The sequence below is a fragment of the Piliocolobus tephrosceles genome, chromosome 19, assembly GCF_002776525.5.
Source record: "Piliocolobus tephrosceles isolate RC106 chromosome 19, ASM277652v3, whole genome shotgun sequence".
Taxonomy (NCBI): Eukaryota; Metazoa; Chordata; class Mammalia; order Primates; family Cercopithecidae; genus Piliocolobus; species Piliocolobus tephrosceles.
In genome coordinates, this window is record NC_045452.1 from 32,514,587 (window position 1) to 32,538,718 (window position 24,132).

Below are 24,132 nucleotides of genomic sequence, written 5' to 3' on the forward strand. Positions count from 1 at the left end.
AAAAAAAAAAAAAAAAAAAAAAAAAAAGAGAGAAAGAACAGGAAGCAGGACCAAACAAATATTGTGAAATTGACAAATCTTTTTTTTTTTTGTTTTTTTTTGAGACTGAGTCTCTGGCTCTGTTGCCTGGGCTGGAGTGCAGTGGCCCGATCTCAGCTCACTGCAAGCTCCGCCTCCCGGGTTCTGGCCATTCTCCTGCCTCAGCCTCCCGGGTAGCTGGGACTACAGGTGCCCGCCACCTCGCCTGGCTAGTTTTTGTATTTTTAGTAGAGACGGGGTTTCACCGTGTTAGCCAGGATGGTCTCGATCTCCTGACCTCGTGATCCGCCCGTCTCCGCCTCCCAAAGTGCTGGGATTACAGGTGTGAGCCACCGCGCCGGCCTGAAATTGACAAATCTTTAAAAAAAAAACCCTGGATCAAAACTTGTCAGAAATAATCTGAAGTTACAAACTGTAGCAGGATGAGCAGCAGACAAAACTCCTCAGACACCTAGTTAAAGAAGGAAGGGGTTTATTCAGCTGGGAGCGTTGGCAAGACTCCTGTCTCAAGAGCCAGGCTCCCCAAGTGGGCAATTCCTGTTCCTTTTAAGGGCTCACAACTCTAAGGGGGTCTGAGTGAGAGGGTCGTGATTGATTGAGCAAGTAGGGGGTATGTGACTGGGGGCTGCACGCACTGATACTCAGAATGAAACAGAACAGGATGGGGATTTTTATAATGCTTTTCCATACAATGTCTGGAATCTATAGATAACATAACTGGTTAGGTCAGGGGTCGATCTTTAACTACCAGGCCCAGGGCATGGCACTGGGCTGTCTGCCTGTGGATTTTATTTCTGTCTTTTAGTTTTTACTTCTTTCTTTGGAGGCAGAAATTGGGCATAAGACAATATGAGGGGTGATTTCCTCCCTTAAAACTACATATCAAACACTACAAAGGCAGATTCCCTTCCTACCCAACTCCTATAGGAGGCAGCTAAAGCTGTGATCTTGTGGGCGGAGGATTACCCAGGTGCTGAGGCAAGAGACTGAAGGCACAAACTGTTTCAGTATAATAAAGAAAATAGTTAGAATAAGAATAGTCATAATACAAATTAGTTATAGAGATGATCATGAACAATTATCAATCATTATTATAAACATTAATCATTAATTTTTAATATTACTCTTTGTTGCATTACTAATATAACCAAGGAATAACCGGGGGGTATAGGGTCAGGTGCTGAAGGGACATTGTGAGAAGTGACCTAGAAGGTAAGAAGTGAGCCCTGTTTCATGCCCGCATAAGGGCCGCTTGAGGGCTCCTTGGTCAAGCAGTAACGCCAGTGTCTGTAAAGGCACCCGTTACTTAGCAGACGGTGAAAGGGAGTCTCCTTTCCTTGGAGGAGTTGGGGAACACTCTGCTCCACCAGCTTCTTGTGGGAGGCTGGATATGATCCAGGCCCACAGTCATCCGGAGGCCGAAACCCCTCCCAGTGGTGCTGTGCTTCAACAGTCATGCTCCTTGTCCACTTTCATGCTCCTCCCGTACTCCCGGTTCCTCTTTGAAGTTCTCAGAAGACAGAGATAGAAGAAATAGTGAAAGTTGACCGGGCGCGGTGGCTCAAGCCTGTAATCCCAGCACTTTGGGAGGCCGAGACGGGCGGATCACGAGGTCAGGAGATCGAGACCATCCTGGCTAACACTGTGAAACCCCGTCTCTACTAAAAAATACAAAAAACTAGCCGGGCGAGGTGGCGGGCGCCTGTAGTCCCAGCTACTCGGAAGGCTGAGGCAGGAGAATGGAGTAAACCCGGGAGGCGGAGCTTACAGTGAGCTGAGATCCGGCCACTGCACTCCAGCCCGGGAGACAGAGCGAGACTCCATCTCAAAAAAAAAAAAGAAGAAATAGTGAAAGTCTTAAAGTCTTTGATCTTTCTTATAAGTGCATAGAAGAAAACGTTGACCTATGCTGCCTTCCCTCTCTACTCCGGCTACCTAGGAGGGAAGGGCCCCCCCGCCGTCCTATGATCACGTGACTTGCTTCACCTTGTCAATCACTTAGAAGATTCACCCTCCTTACCCTGCCCCCTTGTCTTGTATGCAAAAAATATCAGCGAGCCCAGCCATTCGGGGCCACTACCGGTCTCTGCGTCTTGATGATAGTGGTCCCCCGGGCCCAGCTGTTTTCTCTTTATCTCTTTGTCTTGTGTCTCTATTTATTACAATCTCTCGTCTCTGCACACGGGGAGAACACCCGCTAAGCCCTGTAGGGCTGGACCCTACATGTTCTGAGGAAAATTTCTAGTCATTTTTAAATGACTTCTATTATTATTATTTTAGACAGAGTCTCACTCTGTCACCCAGGTTGGAGTGCAGTGATGCATCTCAGCTCACTGCAACTTCTGCCTCCCAGGCTCGAACAATCTTCCCTTGTCAGCCTCCCAAGTAACTGGGACCACAGACACGCACCACCACACTTGGCTAATTGTTTTGCATTTTTGGTAGAGACGGGGTTTCACCATGTTGCTCAGGCTGGCCTTGAACACCTGGGCTCAAAAGATCTGCCGGCCTTGGCTTCCTAAAGTACTGGGATTACAGAAGTGAGACACCCGGCCCAATGACTACATTATTAATGAAGAAACGATTCAAGAAGCTTAGTATTTATCTTACAAATGAAAAAAAAAATAAGTAAGCTAAAAGAATGAAACAGGAACTAACACAAAGTAGTAGAAAGATAAAATATAATAACTTTTTTTTTTTTTTGAGACAGAGTCTCGCTCTGTTGCCAGGCGGGAGTGCAGTGACATAATCTCCGCTCACTGCAACCTCCGCCTAGTGGGTTCAAGCGATTCTCCTGCCTCAGCCTCCCAAGTAGCTGGGCCCGCCTCCACCCCCAGCTAATTTTTGTATTTTTAGTAGAGACGGGGTTTCACTATGTTGGCCAGGATGGTCTCGATCTCTTGACCTCGTGATCTGCCCGCCTCGGCCTCCTAAAGTGCTAGGATTACAGGCATGAGCCACCGCACATGGCCACTCAGAGAGTTTTGTAATGGTTCTTCTCATAGGCATGTGCGCATTAAGGCCCCCACCCCTTCTTTACCTCTTATTTTGTTTGGGTTCAACACAAGTGACTCCATCTTGATATTGGCAATTTTTATGTTTCCTCCTTTTGATGAAGATCTTTCTCTGAGGCCAGGTGTGGTGGCTCATGCCTGTAATCCCAGCACTTTGGGAGGCTGAGGTGGGCAGATCACTTGAAGTCAGGAGTTCGAGACCAGCCTGGCCAATGTGGTGAAACCTCGTCTCTACTAAAAATACAAAAATTAACTGGGCGTGGTGGCAACCATCTGTAATCCAGCTACTTGGGAAACTGAGGCAGGAGAATCACTTGAACCCGGGAGGTGGAGGTTGCGGTGAGCTAAGATTGTGCCGTTGCACTCCAGCCTGGGTGACCAAGAGAGACTCAGTCTCAAAAAAAAAAAAAATTTCTGAAGACATCACTGATCAATTATCCTCTGTAGGTTTTGATTGTCCCTTCCTGTCCAGTTTGATTTGGTGCCATGTTGGGAGAATGGCCAGCAATTTTAAGTCAGTGTCAAAACCATTTGAGCCACATTTGAGCAGCTGGAAGGAAATTTGGAAGGAGTAGCTGTTGGGTTAAGTCGGCCTTTCATTGTATCAGTCTCATAGGTGTTCGCTATCATATCAAAGTGCTGCACCAGCATTATTGGTTAGCAGTTGTACTTTTGTGGAGGTTGGACAGGTGCAGGTTTTTTTTTTTTTTGAGACGGAGTCTCGCTCTGTCGCCCAGGTTAGAGTGCAGGGGCCGGATCTCAGCTCACTGCAAGCTCCGCCTCCCGGGTTTACGCTATTCTCCTGCCTCAGCCTCCCGAGTAGCTGGGACTACAGGCGCCGCCACCTCGCCCGGCTAGTTTTTTGTATTATTTTTAGTAGAGACGGAGTTTCACCGTGTTAGCCAGGATGGTCTCGATCTCCTGACCTCGTGATCCGCCCATCTCGGCCTCCCAAAGTGCTGGGATTACAGGCTTGAGCCACCGCGCCCGGCCAGAATGATTTTATTTTTATTTTATTTTATTTTATTCTCTCTACCTATCTATATTTTAATAGAGACACTCAGCTATTTTTATTGTTGTTGTAGAGATGAGATCTTACTTTGTTGCCCAGGCTGGTATCAAACTGACTTCAAACAATTCTTCTGCATCGGCCTCCCAAAGTTCAGGGATTACAGGCGTGAGCCACTGTGGTTGTCCCCATACTTCTTAAATATAGTATAAAAATAGTATAAACTGTATGCTCTTAAATTACTTAATTTAAGTGCTTTTTTTCTTTGTGCCAATTAAATAGAGCTCTTTGTAAATTAAAATTACATATAGACATAAAGACAGAAAAACATAGACAACACAAAGATCTTGTGGCTTTTCACTTGAAAATTTTAGTTATAAAACAGTAGGCCAGGCGCGGTGGCTCACGCTCGTAATCCCAGCACTTTGAGAGGCCGAGGTAGGCGGATTACCTGAGGTCAGGAGTTCGAGACCAACCTGACCAACATGGAGAAACCCTGTCTCTGCTAAAAATACAAAAATTAGCCAGATGTGGTGTACATCCCTGTAATCCCAGCTACTCAGGAGGCTGAAGCAGGAGAATTGCTTGAATCTGGGAGGTGGAGGTTGCGGTGAGCCGAGATCACACCATTGCACTTCAGCCTGGGCAACAAGAGCAAAACTCTGTCTCAAAACAAAAACAAAAGCAAAAACAAAAACAGTAAAACATAATAATATAAATTCACGGGTGTGTAAAAGGACAGTTGGATTTAAATTATGTTTTTGAGAAAACAGAACAAGTTAAGGTTACCTGTTCAGATGACTAAAGCTTTACGATTTTCGTTACCCTACCAGTAATCCTCTGAACAAGATGGGAAGACGAGACCGGGCGTGGTGGCTCACGCCTGTAATTGCAGCACTTTGGGAGGCTGAGGCAGGTAGATCACTTGTGGTCAGGAGTTGGAGAACAGCCTGGCCAACATGATGAAAACCCATCTCTACTAAAAATACAAAATTAACTGAGCGTAGTGGCAGGCACCTGTAATCCCAGCTACTCGGGAGGCTGAGGCAGGAGATTGCTTGAACCCAGGAGGTGGAGGTTGCAGTGAGCCAAGATTGCACCACTGCACTCCAGCCTGGGGAACAGAATGAGACTCTGTCACAAACAACAACTCCTCAAATGAATATAAATATTTAATTCCAGTTAGATTTCCAATGTTAAAAATAGGAAAACACAAATTTAAAGTTCATATGCAAAAATGTGTTCAATTGTCAAAAAAATTCTAAAACAGGAAAAGAATAAAAGGTTCTTAGATATTAACTGTATGTGATGGTTAATTTGATGCACCAGCTTGGCTGGGCCTTGGGCCGGGGCAGCTCTTTGCATTCCTGGCCCTTCCTTGCTCCTGAAGCCCAGCCATCGCAGCATCTTTCTGCATTTGCTGCTTCTGAATCCCTTTGCATCCTCTTTTCTTGACCTTGCTGTTATCTAGTAACGTCATCTTACTAGGCAACGATTCTCTATGTTAATGTTTTTCCTGTTCACATTCCTGGTGTGGTTGTTCCCTTCTGATTGGAACTAACTCAGGATAGAGATTTTCCGAGGTGAAGATGAGAGAGGTGGGGTGAGTGTATCAGGCAAGCACCCACTTGGGTTTAAGGTAGAAATGGATTTATGATAGGGAATATTATAGAATCACTGGATGCGTTGGTGGTGTAATAGCTAAGAGGTGGCCTTTGGGACTACTGAGCTTAAGAGGAGACCTAGGTAGCTGTGATTCTGAGATCAGGAACCTGCCGGGGATCCTGAGGCTGCGCCCCTGCTGCCCAGGCCTCCCTCAGCAACGGCTGAGTCTCCACAGCCCTGCCTGCCAGCAGTGTCAGCGCAGGGCGGAGGCCTCCGAGGAGTCGTTTCTGCGTTTGACATCTTACACAACTGCACTGACTCCAACAGCCTCGCCCAGAACTCTGGCTGCAAAGGAGTCTGTAAAACACAGTATTGCCTCATGTGTATTTTAGGTTCTAAAATACCAGAAAATAAACAAAAGGAGGTGGGAATGGAAGCTGAACACGATGGACCACATTCAGCACAGTGGAAAATCAAGAGTCCTGATGTGAGCACAGCAGTCTTGAGATGTCGTCTTCCTCCCGGTGAAGACGTTCATGGCAGATGCAGCGGAGAGGTCCAGGTCGGAGATGCTGACCTGCGAGGTGTGCGCAAGCCGTGGGAATGGATGGGGCCGCTTAGTGCAGGGGTCACCAAGTCCAGCCACCACCTGTTTCTGTAAATACAATTATATTGGGGCCGGGCACGGTGGCTCACGCCTGTAATCCCAACATTTTGGGAGGCCAAGGCAGGCGGATCACGAGGTCAGGAGATCAAGACCATGCTGGCGAACACGGTGAAACCCCGTCTCTACTAAAAAAAAGTACAAAAAATTAGCCGGGCATGGTGGTGGGCACCTGTAGTCCCAGCTACTCGGGAGGCTGAGGCAGGAGAATGGCATAAACCTGGGAGACGGAGCTTGCTGTGAGCCGAGATCGTGCCACTGCACTCCAGCCTGGGCGACCGAGCGAGACTCCGTCTCAAATAAATAAATAAATAAATAGATAGATAAAATAAACATAAAAAATAAAATTTTATTGGAACGCAGCCACATCCTTTTGTTTACTATTTTTTAAGGTTAGTTTTGTGTTACAATGGCAGACTTGAGTAGTTGCAAGAGACTGTATGACCTGCAAAGGCAAAAATAGCCACAATCCAGCTCTTCGCACAAAAGCTTTGCTGCCCTGACTGAGAGTGTGCAGGTGGGTAAAGAGCTCCAGGGCCCTGCGGCACTCCGGGGCTGGAGAGTGGCAGAAACAAGCACTCTGATACATGGATCATAAACAAGCAACAGCCTCCGATGCTCAGTGCTCAGGCGTCTCTCCGCCAACTTTCACGAGTTAGCTTGCGGGATGTTTGATGAGTGCAGCTTCTCAAGTTTCTGTGGTCCTCACCAGGGACCTTAAGCTGGTGGACTCATATTTGACATCTGCGGTGAGGTCCTGTCAGATTCCAGCAAGACTTAATTTTCCCAACTCTAATAGGTTCCTGTGAAACCCCAGCATAATTACCTTACATGGGTTAAATATTAAAATAGAGACCAGGCCTGAAGAATCCCTGAGCAGACAAAACCAGTTAGGCCTTGTAACTGACCTCAACCTTGCCTAAATGGAAAACACAAGTGAAACTTAACTGGAGTCATTTCTGATAAACGGTTATGTTAAGCAGAAGTAAAACTCAACCTCAGCCAGTCCTAAGCAGCCAGCTAATTCTTGATTGTGTAACTAGGGACTTCCCAACTAGACAGATCAAATAAGGAAGTTGCATAACTGGAACCAATCAAGTGATTTCTTCAGTGTGCCTCCTCGTTTTCTTAAACAGACAGACAAATACTTACCTCTGACATTTTTGTCACTGGCCTGAGAAAAAAAGTGTTTATGGTGGGCTCACGCCTGTAATCCCAGCACTTTGGGAGGCCAAGGCGGGTGGATTACTAGGAGTTCAAGACCAGCCTGGCTAACATGGAGAAACCCTGTCTTGGCTAAAAATACAAAAATTAGCTGGGTGTGGTGGCGGGCGCCTGTAATCCCAGCTACTCGGGAGGCTGAGGCAGGAGAATCTCTTGAACCCGGGAGGCAGACGTTGCAGTGAGCCGAGATTGCGCCACTGCACCCCAGCATGGGGGACAGAGTGAGACTCTGTCTCAAAAAAAAAAAAAAAAAGAAAAAAGAAAAGAAAAGGAAAAACGTGTCTATATGAAGTATTTTCTCAGAAAAAAGAGGAACGAACCCAAATACTTTTCACGTGCATGCGGCTTGATTAATCTTTAATAAATAAGAATATTGGTGAGTTAGTAAAAATGGACTTTCTACCTAGCTTTGTTAATCAAATAAACTCATATTATCTCCATTACAGAATTTGTCAACAAGAAAAATAAACTGAGATGACAGTTTTATTTATTTATTTATTTATTTGTTTATTTATTTATTTTGAGATGGAGTCTCACTCTGTCGCCCAGGCTGGAGTGCAGTGGTGCAATCTCGGCTCATTACAACCTCCGCCTCCCAGGTTCAAGCGATTCTCCTGCCTCAGCCTCCTGAGTAGCTGGGACTACAGGTGCGTGCCACCACGTTGAGCTAATTTTTGTATATATATGTGTTTTTTTGTTGTTGTTTTGTTTTTTTGAGATGGAGTCTCGCTGTGTTGCCCAGGCTGGAGTGCAGTGGCGTGATCTTGGCTCACTGCAAGCTCCACCTCCTGGGCTCAGCGATTCTCCTGCCTCAGCCTCTCGAGTAGGTGGCATTACAGGTGAGTACCACCATGCCCGGCTAATTTTTTTTGTATTTTTAGTGGAGACGGGTTTCCATTGTTGGCCAGGCTGGTCTCCAACACCTGACCTCAGGTGATCCACCTGCCTTGGCCTCCTGAAGTGCTGGGATTACAGGTGTGAGCCACTGCACCCAGCCTGTTCAAGTAAATTAAAATGGAGACCAGGCCTGAAGAATCCCTAAGCGGACAAAAAAGTTAGGCCTTGTGACTTCAACCTTGCTTAAATTGAAAACATAAGTGAAACTTAACTTGAGTCATTTTTTTGTTTGTTTTTTTCTCCAGTAGAGACAAAGTCTTGCTATGTTGCCCAGGCTGGTCTCAAACACTAGTCATCTGCCCTGCCTCAGCCTCACACCCAAAGTGCTGGGATTACAGGCATGAGTCATTTCTTTTTTTTCTTTTTTGACACAGTCTTCTCTGTTGCCCAGGCTTGAGTGCAATGGTGCAATCTTGGCTCACTACAACCTCTGCCTCCCAGTTTCAAGCAATTCTCCCACCTCAGCCTCTCGAGTAACTGGGATTACAGGCACTTGCCATCATGCCCAGCTAATTTTTGTATTTTTGTATTTTTTTTTTTTTTTTGAGACGGAGTCTCGCTCTGTCGCCCAGGCTGGAGTGCAGTGGCCGGGTCTCAGCTCACTGCAAGCTCCGCCTCCCGGGTTTACGCCATTCTCCTGCCTCAGCCTCCTGAGTAGCTGGGACTACAGGCGCCCGCCACCTCGCCCGGCTAGATTTTTGTATTTTTTAGTAGAGACGGGGTTTCACCGTGTTTGCCAGGATGGTCTTGATCTCCTGACCTCGTGATCCGCCCGTCTCGGCCTCCCAAAGTGCTGGGATTACAGGCTTGAGCCACCGCACCCGGCTAATTTTTGTATTTTTCTAAAGATGGGGTTTCACTGTGTTGACCAGGCTGTTCTTGAACTCCTGACCTCAGGTGATCTGCCCACCTCCGCCTCCCACCAAAGTGCTGGGATTATAGGCGTGAGCCACCATGCCTGGCTGAGTTGTTTCTGATAAATGCTTCCATTAGACAGAGATAAATTTTAACCCCACCCAATCATAAGTAACCAACTATCATGATTATATCACGGATACTGACTTTCCAACACGATAAGCCAAAGAAAGCAACTCCATAACCGTAACCAATCAAATCATTTCTTTATTGTGCTTCTACATTTTCCCAATAAAAACTTGCATTTGATATCTTGTCTCTGGAATACTAACCCTCTTTCAGTCAGGTGTTCCCCAGTTCATAAATTGCTTTTTACTCAAATAAACCCTTTAAAATTTTGTTGTGAGTCAGATGTTTCTTTAACGCATGGTTGTAAAACATGCTGTTGGTAAGGAATATGGCTTAGATCCACATTCAAGTCCTAGTGCAGTTTTTTTTTTCTGTCACCAGGGCCATCTTGCTGGCTTGCCACAGGTTGCATGGTAATGACTGGGCATCATTCATGGGAAACTGCACCACGTAAGCAAGCCTGGCTAGGCCCACAGGAGGCCCTGGGCACATTTTTTCAGCTGCAGAGCGGAGGAATAGCAATCGGTGAGGTAGAAGGAGAACCAAGAGACTGTGGGAGAATGGGCACTGAGCTGAGAGAGCTTCCGGAAGGTTGCGGTGGTCTACTGCAATTCATGTTATTGAGCAACTGCATTAGGCTGATTTCATAAGTGCTGCTGAGGAAGACGCTGAGTTCCTGAGGTGAAAAGGGATGAGGACACCTAAGAAGACAGAAGTGCAACACCCAAAACAACTTTCTGAAATTGTCTAATGTCACACGTTAAAATAATATGAAACACGTTAAAATAATAAAATAATACGAAAATTTTATTTTATCTGAACTACAGTGATTGTCTTCAGATTTTGAAATATAAAAGCCTTTAATTTATTTCATTTTTTAAGACAGAGTCTCGCTCTGTCGGTCAGACTGGAGTGCTGTGGCGTGATCTTGGCTCACTGAAACCTCCACCTCCCGCGTTCAAGTGATTCTCCTGCCTCAGCCTTCTGAGTAGCTGAGATTACAGGTGTCTGGCACCACGTCTAGCAAATTTTTTTTGTTTGTTTTTTTTCTTTTAGTAGAGAAGAGGTTTCACCGTGTTGGCCAGGCTGGTCTTGAACTCGTGACCTCAGGTGATCTGCCTGCCTCGGCCTCCCAAAGTGCTGGGACTACAGGTGTGAGCCACTGTGCCCGGCCAAAAGCCTTTACTTTTTGCTTTATTTTTCTGCTTTTAGCCATCCTCCTTTTTGGGGGTTGGGGGGACCTAGTTATTAATAGAAAAAAACTCTTTGCTGGTGTCATTTTTTCTTTTTCTTTTTCTTTTTTTTTTTTTTTTTTGAGGCAGAGTCTCGCTCTGTCACCCAGGCTGGAGTGCAGTGGCACGATCTCAGCTCACTGCAACCTCTGCTTCCCGGGTTCAAGCGACTCTCCTGCCTCAGCCTCTGGAGTAGCTGGGACTACAGGCGCTCGCCACCACGCGCGGCTAATCTTTGTATTTTTGGTAAAGACAGGGTTTCTCCGTGTTAGCCACGCTGGTCTCGAACTGCTGACCTCAGGTGATCCGACACCTAGGCCTCCCACCTCGAGGCGACCCGACACCTCGGCCCCGGTGTCGCACTTTTTTGCCCGTTTTGGATTCCAGCCTCCTCCTGCGGCCACAGCCGGAAATGCAGAGAAATTCGCGCTCCCGGGGCCTCCCAGTCTCCAGCTTTGCCCAGAGGCTGCGGGTTCACATTTCACCTGCGAATCGCTGTTAACCCTCCAGGCGCCGCCCAGGGCGCTCGCGCGCTGCCGTCGGAGCCACCCCTGAGGCGTTCTCAGTTTATGGCAGAAAACGCCAGTCCGCGCCGGACATGACTACAGGCTTTCGCGGAAACAAATTTTAATCCAGTTCTGAAGCCACCACTTGGAGTTCTGGGGCAGTTGCACCCCGGGGACGCGCTGCCCCCCGCCCCTTCCCGCCCCTTACTCAGTGGCTAATATTTGTTTATCAGCAGTGACATTCGATGATGTATTTGTCAAAGAACAGATTTTGTTCTTCTTTCTAGGTACCCTTTTTTTTTTTTTTTTTTTTGAGATGGAGTCTCACTCTGTCGCCCAGGCTGGAGTGTAGTGGTGCGATATCAGTTCACTGCATCCTCTGCCTTCCAGGTTCAAGCAATTCTCCTGCCTCAGTCTCCCAAGTAGATGGGACTACAGGCGTGCACCACCATGCCTGGATAATTTTTTTGTATTTTTAGTAGAGACAGGATTTCACCATGTTGGCCAGGCTGGTCTTGAACTCCTGATCTCAGGTGTTCCGCCGACCTCAGCCTCCCAAAGTGTTGGGATTACACGTGTGAGCCACTGCGCCCGGCTGTTATTACCTGTCTTTTGGATAAAAGCCATTTTAACTAGGGTAAGATGATACCTCATTGTAGTTTTGATTTACATTTCTCTGATGATCAATTATGTTAAAGCACCTTTTCATATACCTGTTTGACATCTTATGTCTTTTAACAATTATCATTATTATTATTATTGTTGTCTTTTTTTTTTTTTTTTTTTTTTTTTTTGAGATAGTGTCACCTTACTACCCAGGCTGAAGTGCAGTGGCATGATTTCAGCTCACTGCAACCTCTACTTCCTGGGCTCAAGCAATCCTCCCACCTCAGCATCCCAAGTAGCTGAGACTACAGGTGTGTGTCACTGTGCCTGGCTAATTTTCGTATTTTTTTGTAGAGATAGGGTTTCACCATGTGGGCCAGGCTGATCTCGAACTCCTGAGCTCAAGTGATCTGCCCACTTTGGCATCCCAAAGTGCTGCGATTACATGTGTGAGCCACCGCGCCTTGGCCTGTATTGTTTTTTAGTTTTGGTTTCATTTATTTCTGCTCTGATCTTTATTATTTCTTTTCTTCTACAAATTTTGGGTTTGGTTTGCTCTTACATTTCTAGTTCTGTAAGAGACATTGTTGGGTTGTTTATTTGAAGTTTTTAAAGTCTTTTTTTCCCAGACAGGGTCTCGCTCTGTTGCCTGGGTTAGAGTGCAGTGGCATGGTCCTGGCCCGCTGCAGCCTCGACCTCCCAGGCTCAAAAGATCCTCTCACTTCAGCCTCCTGAGTAGCTGGAACTATAGGCATGTAGCACCACACCTGGCTAGTAAATTTTTTGTAGAGACGGGGTCTTGCTGTGTTGCCCAGGCTGGTTTTGAATGACTGGGCTTGAGCAATCCTCCTGCCTTGGCCTCCCAAGGTGCTGGGATTATAGGTGTCAGACACCACACTCTGCCTTTTCTGCTTTTTTCGGACATACGCTCCCATTGCTATAAATTTTCCTTAGCACTGCTTTCTCTGCATCCCATAGGTTTTGGTATGTCTTTTTTTCTTTTCTTTTTTTTTTTGGAGACAGAGTCTGTCACCCAGACTGGAGTGCAGCTCACTGCAAGCCCTGCCTCCCAGGTTCACGCCATTCTCCTGCCTCAGCCTCCGGAGTAGCTGGGACTACAGGCGCCCGCCACCATGCCCAGCTAATTTTTTGTATTTTAGTAGAGACAGGGTTTCACCGTGTTAGCCAGGATGGTCTCGATCTCCTGACCTTGTGATTCGCCTGCCTCAGCCTCCCAAAGTGCTGGGATTACAGGCGTGAGCCACCATGCCCGGCCTGGTATGTCATATTTCCATTTTCATTTGTTTCAAGAAAATTTTTAGTTCCCTACTTAATTTCTTCATTGACCCACTGGTCATTCAGGGGCATATTGTTTAATTTCCATGTGTTTGTATAGTTTTCAAAATCCAAAATTCCTCTTGCTACTAATTTCTAGTTCATTTTCTTGCTTTTTAATTTTGTTTTATTTATTTTTCTTTATTTATTTATGTATTTTTTTTTTAGATGGAGTTTCACTCTTGTTGCCCAGGCTGGAGTGCAGTGGTGCAATCTCGGCTCACCGAGATTGGTGCAACCTCCGCCTCCCCGGTTCACGTGATTCTCCTACCTCAGCCTCTTGAGTAACTGGAATTACAGGCATGCACCACCACGCCTGCCTCTGACATTCTTTGTTTCGTATAATCATTTTTGGTTGTACAATAGTTCTTATTTTGAAAACATTCCAATCATAGAGAAACTTTACATTTGATGGAGTTTGCTGCTTTCTACATATTGTATGTGTGTGAGCTGTCTCTGTATTTAGTTCTCCATTTGGACTTACGTCTTCATTTCACTGTAGCACTACGAAATGTTTTAGAAAGGGCACAGCAGTGGCCGAGGCCAGCTTTGCCCAGGCTGGGTGATCAGGTGGTGGTGGGTTCTGGTGGACGCCAGTGTGCAGGTGGCGATGGTGTCAGCAGGCGGGGACGACCCCCTTTCTTATTGCACTTGTGTTGTCTCTGAGGAAACAGCAGCTTCAGGTCTTAGGCAGGAGTCCCTTGCTCCTTGGAGAGGTTGGTACAGGGTTTCCTTCCTCCAGTGGCTGGGCCGCCTCCGCAGGTAATCAGAAGGGTGCTCCAAGGAGGCTGCTGAGGGTCAGACCTTCCCGGGACCCATTTTCTTGATTTTTTATCTTGAAAGTAAATGGTGATATTTGCGCTATCATAGCACAAGCAGCACGGTGACTCGCGTTTCACAGTGGTGCAGGTGATCTCATGTGCTTTTGAAGTCCTGCCACCTTTCTAGCAGTGCCACACTGGGGTTTTTTCAGTTCTTTTTAAAGAGGCGGGTCTTGCTATGTTGCTCAGGCTGGTCTTAAACTCTTTGGTTAGAGTGATCCTCCCACCTCGACCTCCCGAGTAGCTAGGATTGAAGGCACAAGCCACTGTGCCTGGGTGTGCCACATTTTAACTCTCTAGGAAGTTAGGAGGCAAAACTCCCACATTTCGGGGAGTGACCTGTCCTCAGTCACCTTCCCGACCGGGAGTTTCCCCACAAAGGACAGAGTTCTGCCCTTGATCTGAATTTTGACAAAGTGAGGCATTTCCCTTCCACAGAGAATGGGACTGAGCATGTCCTTGCTAGCGGTCCTCACACCTGGGGGAGCTGGTGGGGTGACTTCCTCTGTTCCGTTCCTCCTACCATGGTGTCCGAAGGCATCATGGACTGAACGCTGCCCTTGTTCTCTGACAGAGCCTGGGGTCTTCAGAAGCTGGGTGGAGTTGACTGATGGGCACTCAATGGCCTGTAAGAAGGTGCAGGCAGGGGGGTGTCATCTCCATCCTCTGAAGGTTTGTGGACCCCAAACTTAACCAAGAGGCAGAGCCTGAGACTGGGACAGAGAATAAGGGCAGGGTCTAGAAAGCCTTTCCCCAACTTGAGGTCCACCTTAAGGTGTGGGGCCTGCCCTCACCCTCTCACTGTCATCAATAGCCCCAGGGGGACCTGGGAGGTGAATTACCTGAGGCTCAGTAGCATTCAGGCTGGGTGCCAGGGACACTCCTAGGCCATCTCCTTGCTGCTTGAGTAAGGGAGAAATCCCCAGGCCTACTGTGTCCCAGAGGAAGGAAAAATACGCACAGTACTTTCCAGGGAGTCCTGCCTTTGTCCCAGGGACTCCAAGCTCTTTTTCATGTCTGAGCCCCACCTGGCACCTGTCCCAAGACTCACTCCTGAGATGGGATTAAGTAAGGAGCAGATGGAGGAGCCAAGGCTTCTTCCTCAGGGAGTAAGTGCTCACATCCGACAGAGGCACCTACATGCCGGCCTGAACCAGGGCTAGGAGGTACCAGCCAGGATGTGGTCTTGTGGGCGAGTCCTCAGCTCAGATAAGGGAAGGCTGAGGACTGAGATGAAGACACCCAGAGTCTGGCTATTAGAACACCTGGGGCCAGAGGGGGGTGGTTTCTAAAGGATCCAGGTGCTGGCTGATGCGGTAACTGGAGTACAGGGCAGGCTGGACTCAGGCTCACCAGGGACACAGTGAGAGTCTCATCTGGGCAGTCAAGACACTCTCGATGGGTGCAGGGGGTCTAGGAGATCCTAGAAGGTCTAGGTGGGCTGAAATAAGCCTGGCCATAAAGAGAGAAATATGTTTGGATTTTTTTATCCCATTTATTATTTTTTTTCTGTTGACTTGAAAACCCTATCCCATGTTTGGTGAACCCAGAGCAAGGAGTCCAGAAGCTGCTGGAGGAGGAGCTATGGGAACCTCTGCCTCCCCTCTGTGCCCCCTCCCTGTGCCCCAATGCAAATTTCCACTGCACTCCTGCAATGATAATGCTCACTGCCAGGACCCATGCCCAGGGTCTCCCTCTTCAGCTCGAGAGACCACCATCAGGCACGGTCCCCACCCCTCGCGTGCACGGCCCCCACCCCTCCCGTGCTGGCCCACGGTGGAATCAGCCTCTCCGGTTTCTGGTGATTTCATCAGGGCTGCATCACATTGCTAGAGCTCGAGATAACATCTCCCTGTGGGTAACCCTTCCCTGCCAAGCCCCCTGAAGCTGGACCCAGGCTGAGAGAAGAGACTCTGGGGTGTGGAATGAATTTAGGGATGTGAGGGTCTACCAGGCAGAAGCAGGTTGGCTGTGATGTCAGCACAGAGCTCAGGAACGCTGCCATTGGACCCTGGGGCCTATGAGGAGGAGAAGAGGTCAGGAGCTGGTGAGGTGCTTGCAGAGACCCTGGGCTCCTATCCTACCATAAGCCTCACTGTCTCCTGATATCTGCAGCCAGGCCCTACTGATACCCCCAGGCCTGGGTGCAAGCAGAGACCCTACCCTTCCCAGGCCCTGGAGGACTGGTCCACCTTAACTGGGCAGCCCTTGGGGCGGGCGCTGGCTGGTGCCCCAGCCCAGGCCTCTGTGCTCTGTATGCACTGCCAGCCTGCCATCGGGCCCCTTGCAGCGGGTTGCAGCCCTGAACCATGATCCAGGGCACCTTGGAGCCAGATGGTCCCCTCTGGGGCTGGGACTGGGACAGTGACAATGACTGGGATAGTGCTGTGCTGGCCCTCCTGGCACTGGCTGTGGTGGCTGCCACAGCGCTGGCCTTACACTGGTTTGGCTCCGGGCACGACCAAGAGGTGGCAGGACCAGCGTCCACAGCCCTGGGGGCTCAACCTCATCAGGCAGGAGGAGCGGATCTGGCCCTGCAACCGAAGTCCAAGGTTAGTGATGGCAGCGAGGGGCCGAGCCCAGGGCAGGGGAAACTGGAGCCCCCAGGACGCGGCCAGCGGAGCCCTGTCCCTGCTGCAGCCCAGGGCGGGGGCCCGGCCACCATGGCCCAGCTTCCACTCAAGACAGCTGTCGAGGAGGCCCGCAGAGGGGCATTAGGACAACAACGGGGCAGAGCCACCCCCACGGCCTCCGGAGCGGAAGGAAAGGAGCCTCCCAGGCCAGGCACTGCCCTCCTGGGCAGGAGTGAAGAGCGGGGGATGTCCGCCCCCCTCCTGATCCACTTCACTCCTCGGAGCCCTGGCAGCGAAGCGGAGGCGCAGGCGGAGACAGGTGGTGTCAGGGCACCCTCTCGCCAGGCGGCGGGCCCCGCGGGGCAACAGGACACTGGCCCCTGGCAGGCGGGCGCGGGGCCCTCGGGCTCGCTGGGGAGAGGCCGGGGCCGGCGGCGGAGGATGGACGCTGGCTCGGGAGACAGAGCCCGCCGCCCCCGGAAAGTGGACCCGCTTCGCCTGGGCGCCGCGGGGAGCGTGTGGGACGCGGTGGATGAGGCCGCCGCCCTGGACGCCCACGCGCGCGGCCTGCCCACAGGACCCCCACTCGCCCAGGAGCCCGCGCCCCGCGCCCCGCAGCCTGGGTCTCAGACGGGGGGCTCTGGGGCTAAGGTTGGCTGGAGCAGGGCGGCTTCGGGGGTCCCTGCCCCCGGAGGAGGCTGGCCCTGGGCCAGCAGGGAGGTCCCGGGCACCCGGAGCTTTGGCCCAGCCCCAGGCTCTACGCGCCCCTGGCTAGACAGTCCGCCTCAAGGACGCCCACTCTCGTCCCAAGGGCCGGGGGCCTCAGGGGCCAACGATGCGGGCGAGGCCGGGGCTGACGGCCCCGGAGACGACAGTCCTGCTGCTGACCTGGGGCAGACCCGGCCCCTGGAGCAAGCAAAGCCGGCCGCAGCCTTCCGCAGCCGCGCCCCTTCCCAGAGCCGTGAGCCAGGCGCGCTGTCTGCCTCCCCGCCCGCAGCTCCCGGCCCCGGGTTCCCACCTGAAGCCCTGACTCTCCCGACCCCGTCTCCTTCAGATTTTTTGCCCCTGGGGGTTACCCAGGGTCCTTCTGTGGGCAAAAATCTCAGAGCAGCGCTAGCCCCAAGTTCAGCCTCGGTCCAAGTCTTAACTTCAGTTCCAGCCTCAGCCCTAGCCCCAGCCCTGGCCTCATCCCCGGCATCAGTACCGACCCCAGCCCCCACCTCAACCTCATCCCCCACCTCAGCCCCAACCCCAGCTCCAACCTCAGCTCCAACTTCAACCCCAGCCCCAGCCCCAAGTCCAGCTACAACTCCAGCCCCAGCTCCAGCTCCAGCCCCAACTCCAGCCCCAGCCCCAGTCCCAGTCCCAACCCTCACCTCAGCCCCAACCCCAGCCCTAACCCCAGCTCCAACTCCAGTCCCGACCCCAGTCACATCTCCTGCCCCAGCCGCATCCCCTGTCCCAGCTGGCGGGTCAAAGCCTCAGGAGAGTGTGGCTCTCCCCAGCCGCTACCAGGAGGGGCAGGTCTCAGCCAGCTGGGGAAACCTTACTGCCATGGTTCTTAGAAGCCACCCCTTCCCCAGGCAAGAGGGGCCCCAAGGGAGTGTCCCAAGGGCGGTTCCTGGGAGCCCTGTGGATCCCAGCACTTCCACACACTCTGAGGACACAGATGGCCCCTCTTCTTCAGTGGGGACAGTCATGGGGACAGGTATAGGGGGCCTGGTTGGGGCTGGAGGTCAACCACAGACAAGAAGCTCCCAGACCAACGGAAAGCCCAGCCCAGACCCTCCCCCAGGCCTAAGAGGAGAGGGAACCAGGGAGAAAAGTCTAGACTCGCTGTCCCAAGCGGCAGTGCCCAGGGGCCCCCCACAGCCCTCTGCACAGAGGCCGTCTGGCCCCGTGGCCTGCTCCTCTGTGAGGCTCTCACAGCCGGTACCCCAGCCACGGAAACGCAGCAGGTGTGAAATCGCCCCGACCTCGCAGCAGGAGGTCAGGCCGGCCGCCTCAGGGGACCCTCAAGGGGAGCCGCCGGGGGAGGGGGGCAGCCCTGCCGGCCGCAGCGGGGCGCTCACAGAGAAGCAGAAGGAGGCCCGGAAACTCCTGGTGTTTCTGCAGAGGCCCGGGAGTTGGGGGGTGGTGGAGGGGCCCCGGAAACCCAGCTCCCGGGCCCTGGAGCCCACCACGGCGGCGGCCCTGCGGCGGCGGCTGGACCTGGGCAGTTGCCTGGACGTGCTGGCCTTTGCCCAGCAGCACGGGGAGCCCGGCCTGGCGCAGGAGACCTACGCGCTGATGAGCAACAACCTGCTGCGAGTGCTGGGAGACCCGAGCCTGTACCGCCGGCTGAGCGCAGCGGACCGCGAGCGCATCCTCAGCCTGCGGACCGGCCGGGGCCAGGCGGTGCTGGGCGTCCTCGTACTGCCCAGCCCCTACCAGGGGGGCCGCTCAGGGCTCCCCAGGGGCCCTCGTAGCGAGGAGCCTCCTGTGGTGGCCCCTGTGCCCCTGCCGCTACGTTCGCACCTGCATGTGTTCAACCCCCGGGAGAACACCTGGCGGCCCCTGACCCAGGTGCCCGAGGAGGCCCCGCTCCGGGGCTGCGGTCTCTGCACCATGCACAACTATCTGTTCCTGGCGGGGGGCATCCGTGGCTCCGGTGCCAAGGCCGTCTGCTCCAACGAGGTCTTCTGCTACAACCCTCTGACCAACATCTGGAGCCAGGTTCGACCTATGCAGCAGGCCCGAGCCCAGCTCAAGCTGGTGGCCCTGGACGGGCTGCTATATGCCATCGGTGGCGAGTGCCTGTACAGCATGGAGTGCTACGACCCGCGTACAGATGCCTGGACCCCACGCGCGCCTCTCCCCGCAGGCACCTTCCCTGTGGCCCACGAGGCTGTGGCCTGCCGTGGGGACATCTACGTCACAGGGGGTCACCTCTTCTACCGCCTGCTCAGGTACAGTCCCGTGAAGGATGCTTGGGACGAGTGCCCATACAGTGCCAGCCACCGGCGTTCCAGCGACATCGTGGCGCTCGGGGGCTTCTTATACCGCTTCGACCTGCTGCGGGGTGTGGGCGCCGAGGTGATGCGCTACAACACGGTGACCGGCTCCTGGAGCAGGGCTGCCTCCCTGCCCCTGCCCGCCCCCGCCCCACTGCGCTGCACCACCCTGGGTAACACCATTTACTGCCTCAACCCCCAGGTCACTGCCACGTTCACGGTCTCTGGGGGGACTGCCCAGTTCCAGGCCAAGGAGCTGCAGCCCTTCCCCATGGGGAGCACTGGGGTCCTCAGTCCATTCATCCTGACTCTGCCCGCTGAGGACCGGCTGCAGACCTCACTCTGAGTGGCAGGCAGAGAACCAAAGCTGCTTCACAGCTCTGCAGGGAGACCCTCCTGGGATGGGCCTGAGGGGCCGGGGCTCAGGGAGGGGGCTGGGATCAGAATTTCCTGCTCTTGTTTCTGGACAACTTTCCCCGTCTGCTTTAAAGGTTGTCAATTATTTTGAAGCCCAGACGCCCTCAGCCTCTTTCTGCCCCTTACTCCACACTCAAACTGTTTCCTGACTCAATTCTGTGCCTGCTTACAGACCCACTCAGCCTGCTCACACCCCTCTGTCTGTGGCACTCCCTATTCCCTAGAGCCAGGGACTGACGTGTCCCCACAGACAAGGACCTGGCTTGCTGGAGCTCTGCTGAGCCGAGAGGAGGGGGTAGAAAACATTCACACCTCCTAGGCTCTGCCAGCAGGACAGGGAGCAAAAACCTTTGTCCTCGAGGGCAATGCCCTCGCCTCTGGGACTTTCTGCCTGTCCTAAGGCCTCCCCAGGTACCAACTCTGTAGCCAGCTGGGTCTGTTTGGCGCTGTGGATTCTCAAGGGCCTAGAACCCTTGCCTCTGAAACTGGGTCCGTGTGTGCTGTCCTGCAGGCTGCAGCCCCTACCCATACCCCCAGCTCACACCAGGCAGGCCCACTCCGGGCTCACCACCCTCTGCAGCCTTGTGGGGCTCTCCCAGCCCCTCCAGAAGCCCACTCCACTTCTCACCAATCCCCCACCTCTAAATGAGGCCTGAGCGTCACCCTAGTTCTGCCCGTTTTTAGCTGTGTGGACTTGGACATTTGACTTCCCTTTCTCCTTGTCTGTAAAACATGGACAGTGGACATCTGTCGCCCAGGAGAGCTGCGGGAGACAAGGTTGCAGCTGTGAGCACCTTGCACGGTGTCCAGGACGCACAGCTCAATCCATGCTGTGTTTTCTCCCCTTATGCACTTTGAAACCCATGCTAGAAAGGTGAATAAATCTGACTATGGCCCACTCCAACCTCCAGCCTGGGTGTCCCTGTCTGGGCTCTTTTTTTTTTGTTTGTTTTTTATTCTATGTTCAGCACCACTGGCACCAAATACATTTTAATTCACCGAAAGCACCTGCAGCTTGCACTTGTCGTGTTTTGTTCACAAGGCTTGATATGCAGCTGGGTGGATCATGGCATGGGAGAGAAAAGGTCCTCGGGCTGTGCTTAAAAATAAGTTTATTAAGAAACAATTACAGTGCATACAGCTGTTCACGTGGGCACCAGCTCCATCCCCCAGGGACCTCTTAATGGGCAGAGGGTGGCATGGCAGCTGTGGTGGGCCAGTGGGGCCTACGGTCTTTGCTTGGTCTCATGCAGCAGCTCTTGCCAGTTCTTCTCCATCTCCTCCTTGCAGTTGACGAAGGCATCCTCCAGCCGACGCATGGACTCGGCCAGCGTGGGGTTGGTGCGCATCACCACCATGTCATAGGCCATCCAGGTTGCCTGCACTGCAACAAGCAGACAGGCCTGGTCAGGCCACAGAGAGGGGCTGCAGCTCCGGGGTACCCCAGAAGGGTCAGATGCTTGCAGCTGGGCTCAGCACCTGGAGGCCCAGACCCTGCTGAGGCACCCAGTTACTCCAGGGAGAGACAGCTGGTAGGCTACTTGTTACAGGCTCATAAAAACTCCCTACAAATATCCATAGTGACACTTCCTAGTCTCATGCAAGGCATAACTCCTGGATACACCAGACATGATGTTAAAAAGCTAGAGGCCGGTCTGATACGAAATGTGAGGAGAATTAGGGCAAACCACAGCTCCTTACCTGCATGCAGTTCACAGCCAGTGGCTGCAGGTGGCCCCTGAGGAGTCCTAACATCTACCCAAGCTCACACACTCAGGCAGAGCTGACTGTTCCTAGTCCTGCAAGACCCCAGCCTCATGTCACCTCATGTTCAGTGGCCTGGGATGCCTGCCCACCTCCACCTGGGCACCTCTATGCTTTCGCCGAGGCCCAAGCCTGGGGCTTCTCCTCTTGGGAAGGTGTCCTTGACCATCTACCAATGAACTGACAGACTCTCTTGCTCTTTCCCTCTGACAGCAACTTGAAGGTAGCATTCCCTGGGCCTATAGGTGGACACATGCTTCCTGTGTGAACTCAAAGGAAGTGTGTGCAGAAATCCCACCTCCAACCTTTTCTCTACATAGTCCACTGGCTGGTGTGGTTCAGCCCTCTACAAATATACAGAACAAAGGTCATCTCCCCTCTGCACGACAACCAACTGTAGATAGCAAACATATCCCTTTAAAATTCCTCTTTGTGAAATCCTAACAAGCATCCCAGATCATTCCCGCACAGGGAGGCTGCAGACCACCTGGACAGCAGGTGCAGCAGGGACCTGGGAGCCAGAGCAGAGTATGCCTTCCAGCTCTCCACCTGCCAACTATGTGACCTGGAACAAGTGGCTTAAATACATCAATCCCAGCCAGGCGCAGTGGGTCACGCCTGTAATCCCAGCACTTTGGGAGGCTGAGGGGGGCGGATCATGAGGTCAAGAGATTGAGACCATCCTGGCAAACATGGCCAGTGTTCCTGGCCCATCTCTACTAAAAATATAAAAATTAGCCGGGTGTGGTGGTGGGTGCCTGTAGTCCCAGCTACTAGGGAGGCTGAGGCAAGAGAATCGCCTGAACCTGGAAGGTGGAGGTTGCAGTGAGCCAAGATTGCACCACTGCACTCCAGCATGGGCAACAGAGTGAAACTTTGTCTCAAAAAAAAAAAAAAAAAAAAATCTATCTATCTATCTACCTATCTATCTATCTTCTATCTATCTACTATCTATCTATCTATCTATCTACTATCTATCTATCTATCTATCTATCTACCTATCTATCTATCTTCTATCTATCTACTATCTATCTATCTATCTACTATCTATCTATCTATCTATCTACCTACCTACCTACCTACTATATCTATATCTATATCTATCTCAGTCTCCTCATCTTTGGAGACTCATGAGGAAACTCTACCAATCTCATGGCTTACTGTGAGGATTAAATGGGTGATATATGTAAACTGTCTGGCACACGTTATGGACTGAATGTGTCCCCCCAAATTCACCTGTTGAAATCCTAACCCCCGACGTAAAGTATTAGGAGGTCGGGTCTTTTGGAAATGATTAGGTCCTAAGGGTAGACCCTCCTGAATGGCATTAGTACCCCTTAAAGAAGAGACACAAGAGCTTACTCTCACTCTATGCAAGGATATGTGAGGCTCTATGTGAGGATACAAGAAGGTGGCTGGTCGGGCAAGGTGGCTCATACCTATAATCCCAACACTTTGGGAGGCTGAGTTGGGTGGATCACTTGAGCTCAGAAGTTTGAGATTAGCCTGGGCAACATGTTGAAACCCTGTCTCTATAGAAAATATAAAATTTAGCTGGGCGTGGTGGTGTGCACCTGTAGTTGCAACTACTGAGGAGGCTCAGGTGAAAAAAAGGATCCCTTGAGCCTGGAAGGTGGAGGTTGCAGTGAGCCAAGATTGCACCACTGCACTCCAGCTTGGGCGACAGAGTGTGACCCTGTCTCAAAAGAGGAAAAAAAAAAGAAGAAGAAGGTGACCATCGGCCAGGCACAGTGGCTCACGCCTGTAATCCCAGCACTTTGGGAGGCCGAGGCGGGTGGATCATGAGGTCAGGAGATCGAGATCATCCTGGCTAACACAGTGAAACCCTGTCTCTACTAAAAATACAAAAAAATTAGCTGGGCGTGGTGGTGGGCACCTATAGTCCCAGTTACTCGGGAGACTGAGGCAGGAGAATGGCGTGAACCCGGGAGGTGGAGCTTGCAGTGAGCCGAGATTGCTCCACTGCACCCCAGCCTGGGCGACAGAGTGAGACTCCGTCTCAAAAAACAAAAACAAAAAACAAACAAACAAAAAAAAAAGAAGAAGGTGACCATCCACAAACCAGGAAGAGACTTCTTACCAGATACCAGATCTGTTGGCACCTTGATCTTGGACTTCCCAGCCTCGAGAAATGAATGTTTGTCTTGTACTGCTTTTGAGTTGAGATCTTGCTCTGTTGCCCAGACTGGAGTACAGTGGCAAAATCGTGGCTCACTGCAGGCTCCAAACCCTCGGCTTAACTGATCCTCCCACCTCAGCCTCTAAGAGGCTGGGACCACAGGTGTGCAACACCATGCCCAGCTGTTTTTTGTTTTTTGTTTTTTTTTTGAGATGGAGTTTCGCTCTTGTTGCCTAGGCTAGAGTGCAATGTCGCGATCTCGGCTCACCGCAACCTCCACCTTCCAGGTTCAAGCAATTCTCCTGCCTC

General features: G+C 51.5%; 2 protein-coding genes and 1 long non-coding RNA gene across 5 annotated transcripts in view; 2 read left to right on the plus strand and 1 right to left on the minus strand.

Annotated features, from left to right (window-relative positions):
* The first annotated feature begins 5,259 nt into the window (after positions 1-5,259).
* On the plus strand, positions 5,260-10,230 carry LOC111548878. Its single transcript, XR_003306892.1, has 3 exons — positions 5,260-6,251; positions 8,105-8,202; positions 9,818-10,230. It is a non-coding gene; the product is annotated as an uncharacterized LOC111548878 (long non-coding RNA).
* A 3,231-nt stretch (positions 10,231-13,461) lies between these two features.
* Positions 13,462-20,926, plus strand: KLHDC7B (kelch domain containing 7B). 2 transcript variants are annotated; one of them, XM_023222218.3, is made up of 2 exons: positions 13,462-19,457; positions 19,705-19,942. In XM_023222218.3, exons 1-2 carry the CDS (start codon positions 16,246-16,248, stop codon positions 19,808-19,810), a joined length of 3,318 nt encoding a protein of 1,105 aa, XP_023077986.1. In that variant the 5' UTR covers positions 13,462-16,245; the 3' UTR covers positions 19,811-19,942. The 2 variants fall into 2 exon arrangements, with proteins under 2 accessions (XP_023077986.1, XP_023077985.2); XM_023222217.3 differs by having other exon boundaries at positions 13,464-20,926.
* An 88-nt stretch (positions 20,927-21,014) lies between these two features.
* SYCE3 (synaptonemal complex central element protein 3) overlaps positions 21,015-24,132 on the minus strand; it is an 11,877-nt gene continuing 8,759 nt past the window's right edge. For both annotated transcript variants that reach the window (XM_023222219.1, XM_031934619.1), the window contains one exon: positions 21,015-21,303. In XM_023222219.1, coding sequence (XP_023077987.1) covers positions 21,146-21,303 — 158 coding nt within the window. In that variant the 3' untranslated portion in view covers positions 21,015-21,145. The remainder of the gene's footprint in view (positions 21,304-24,132) is intronic.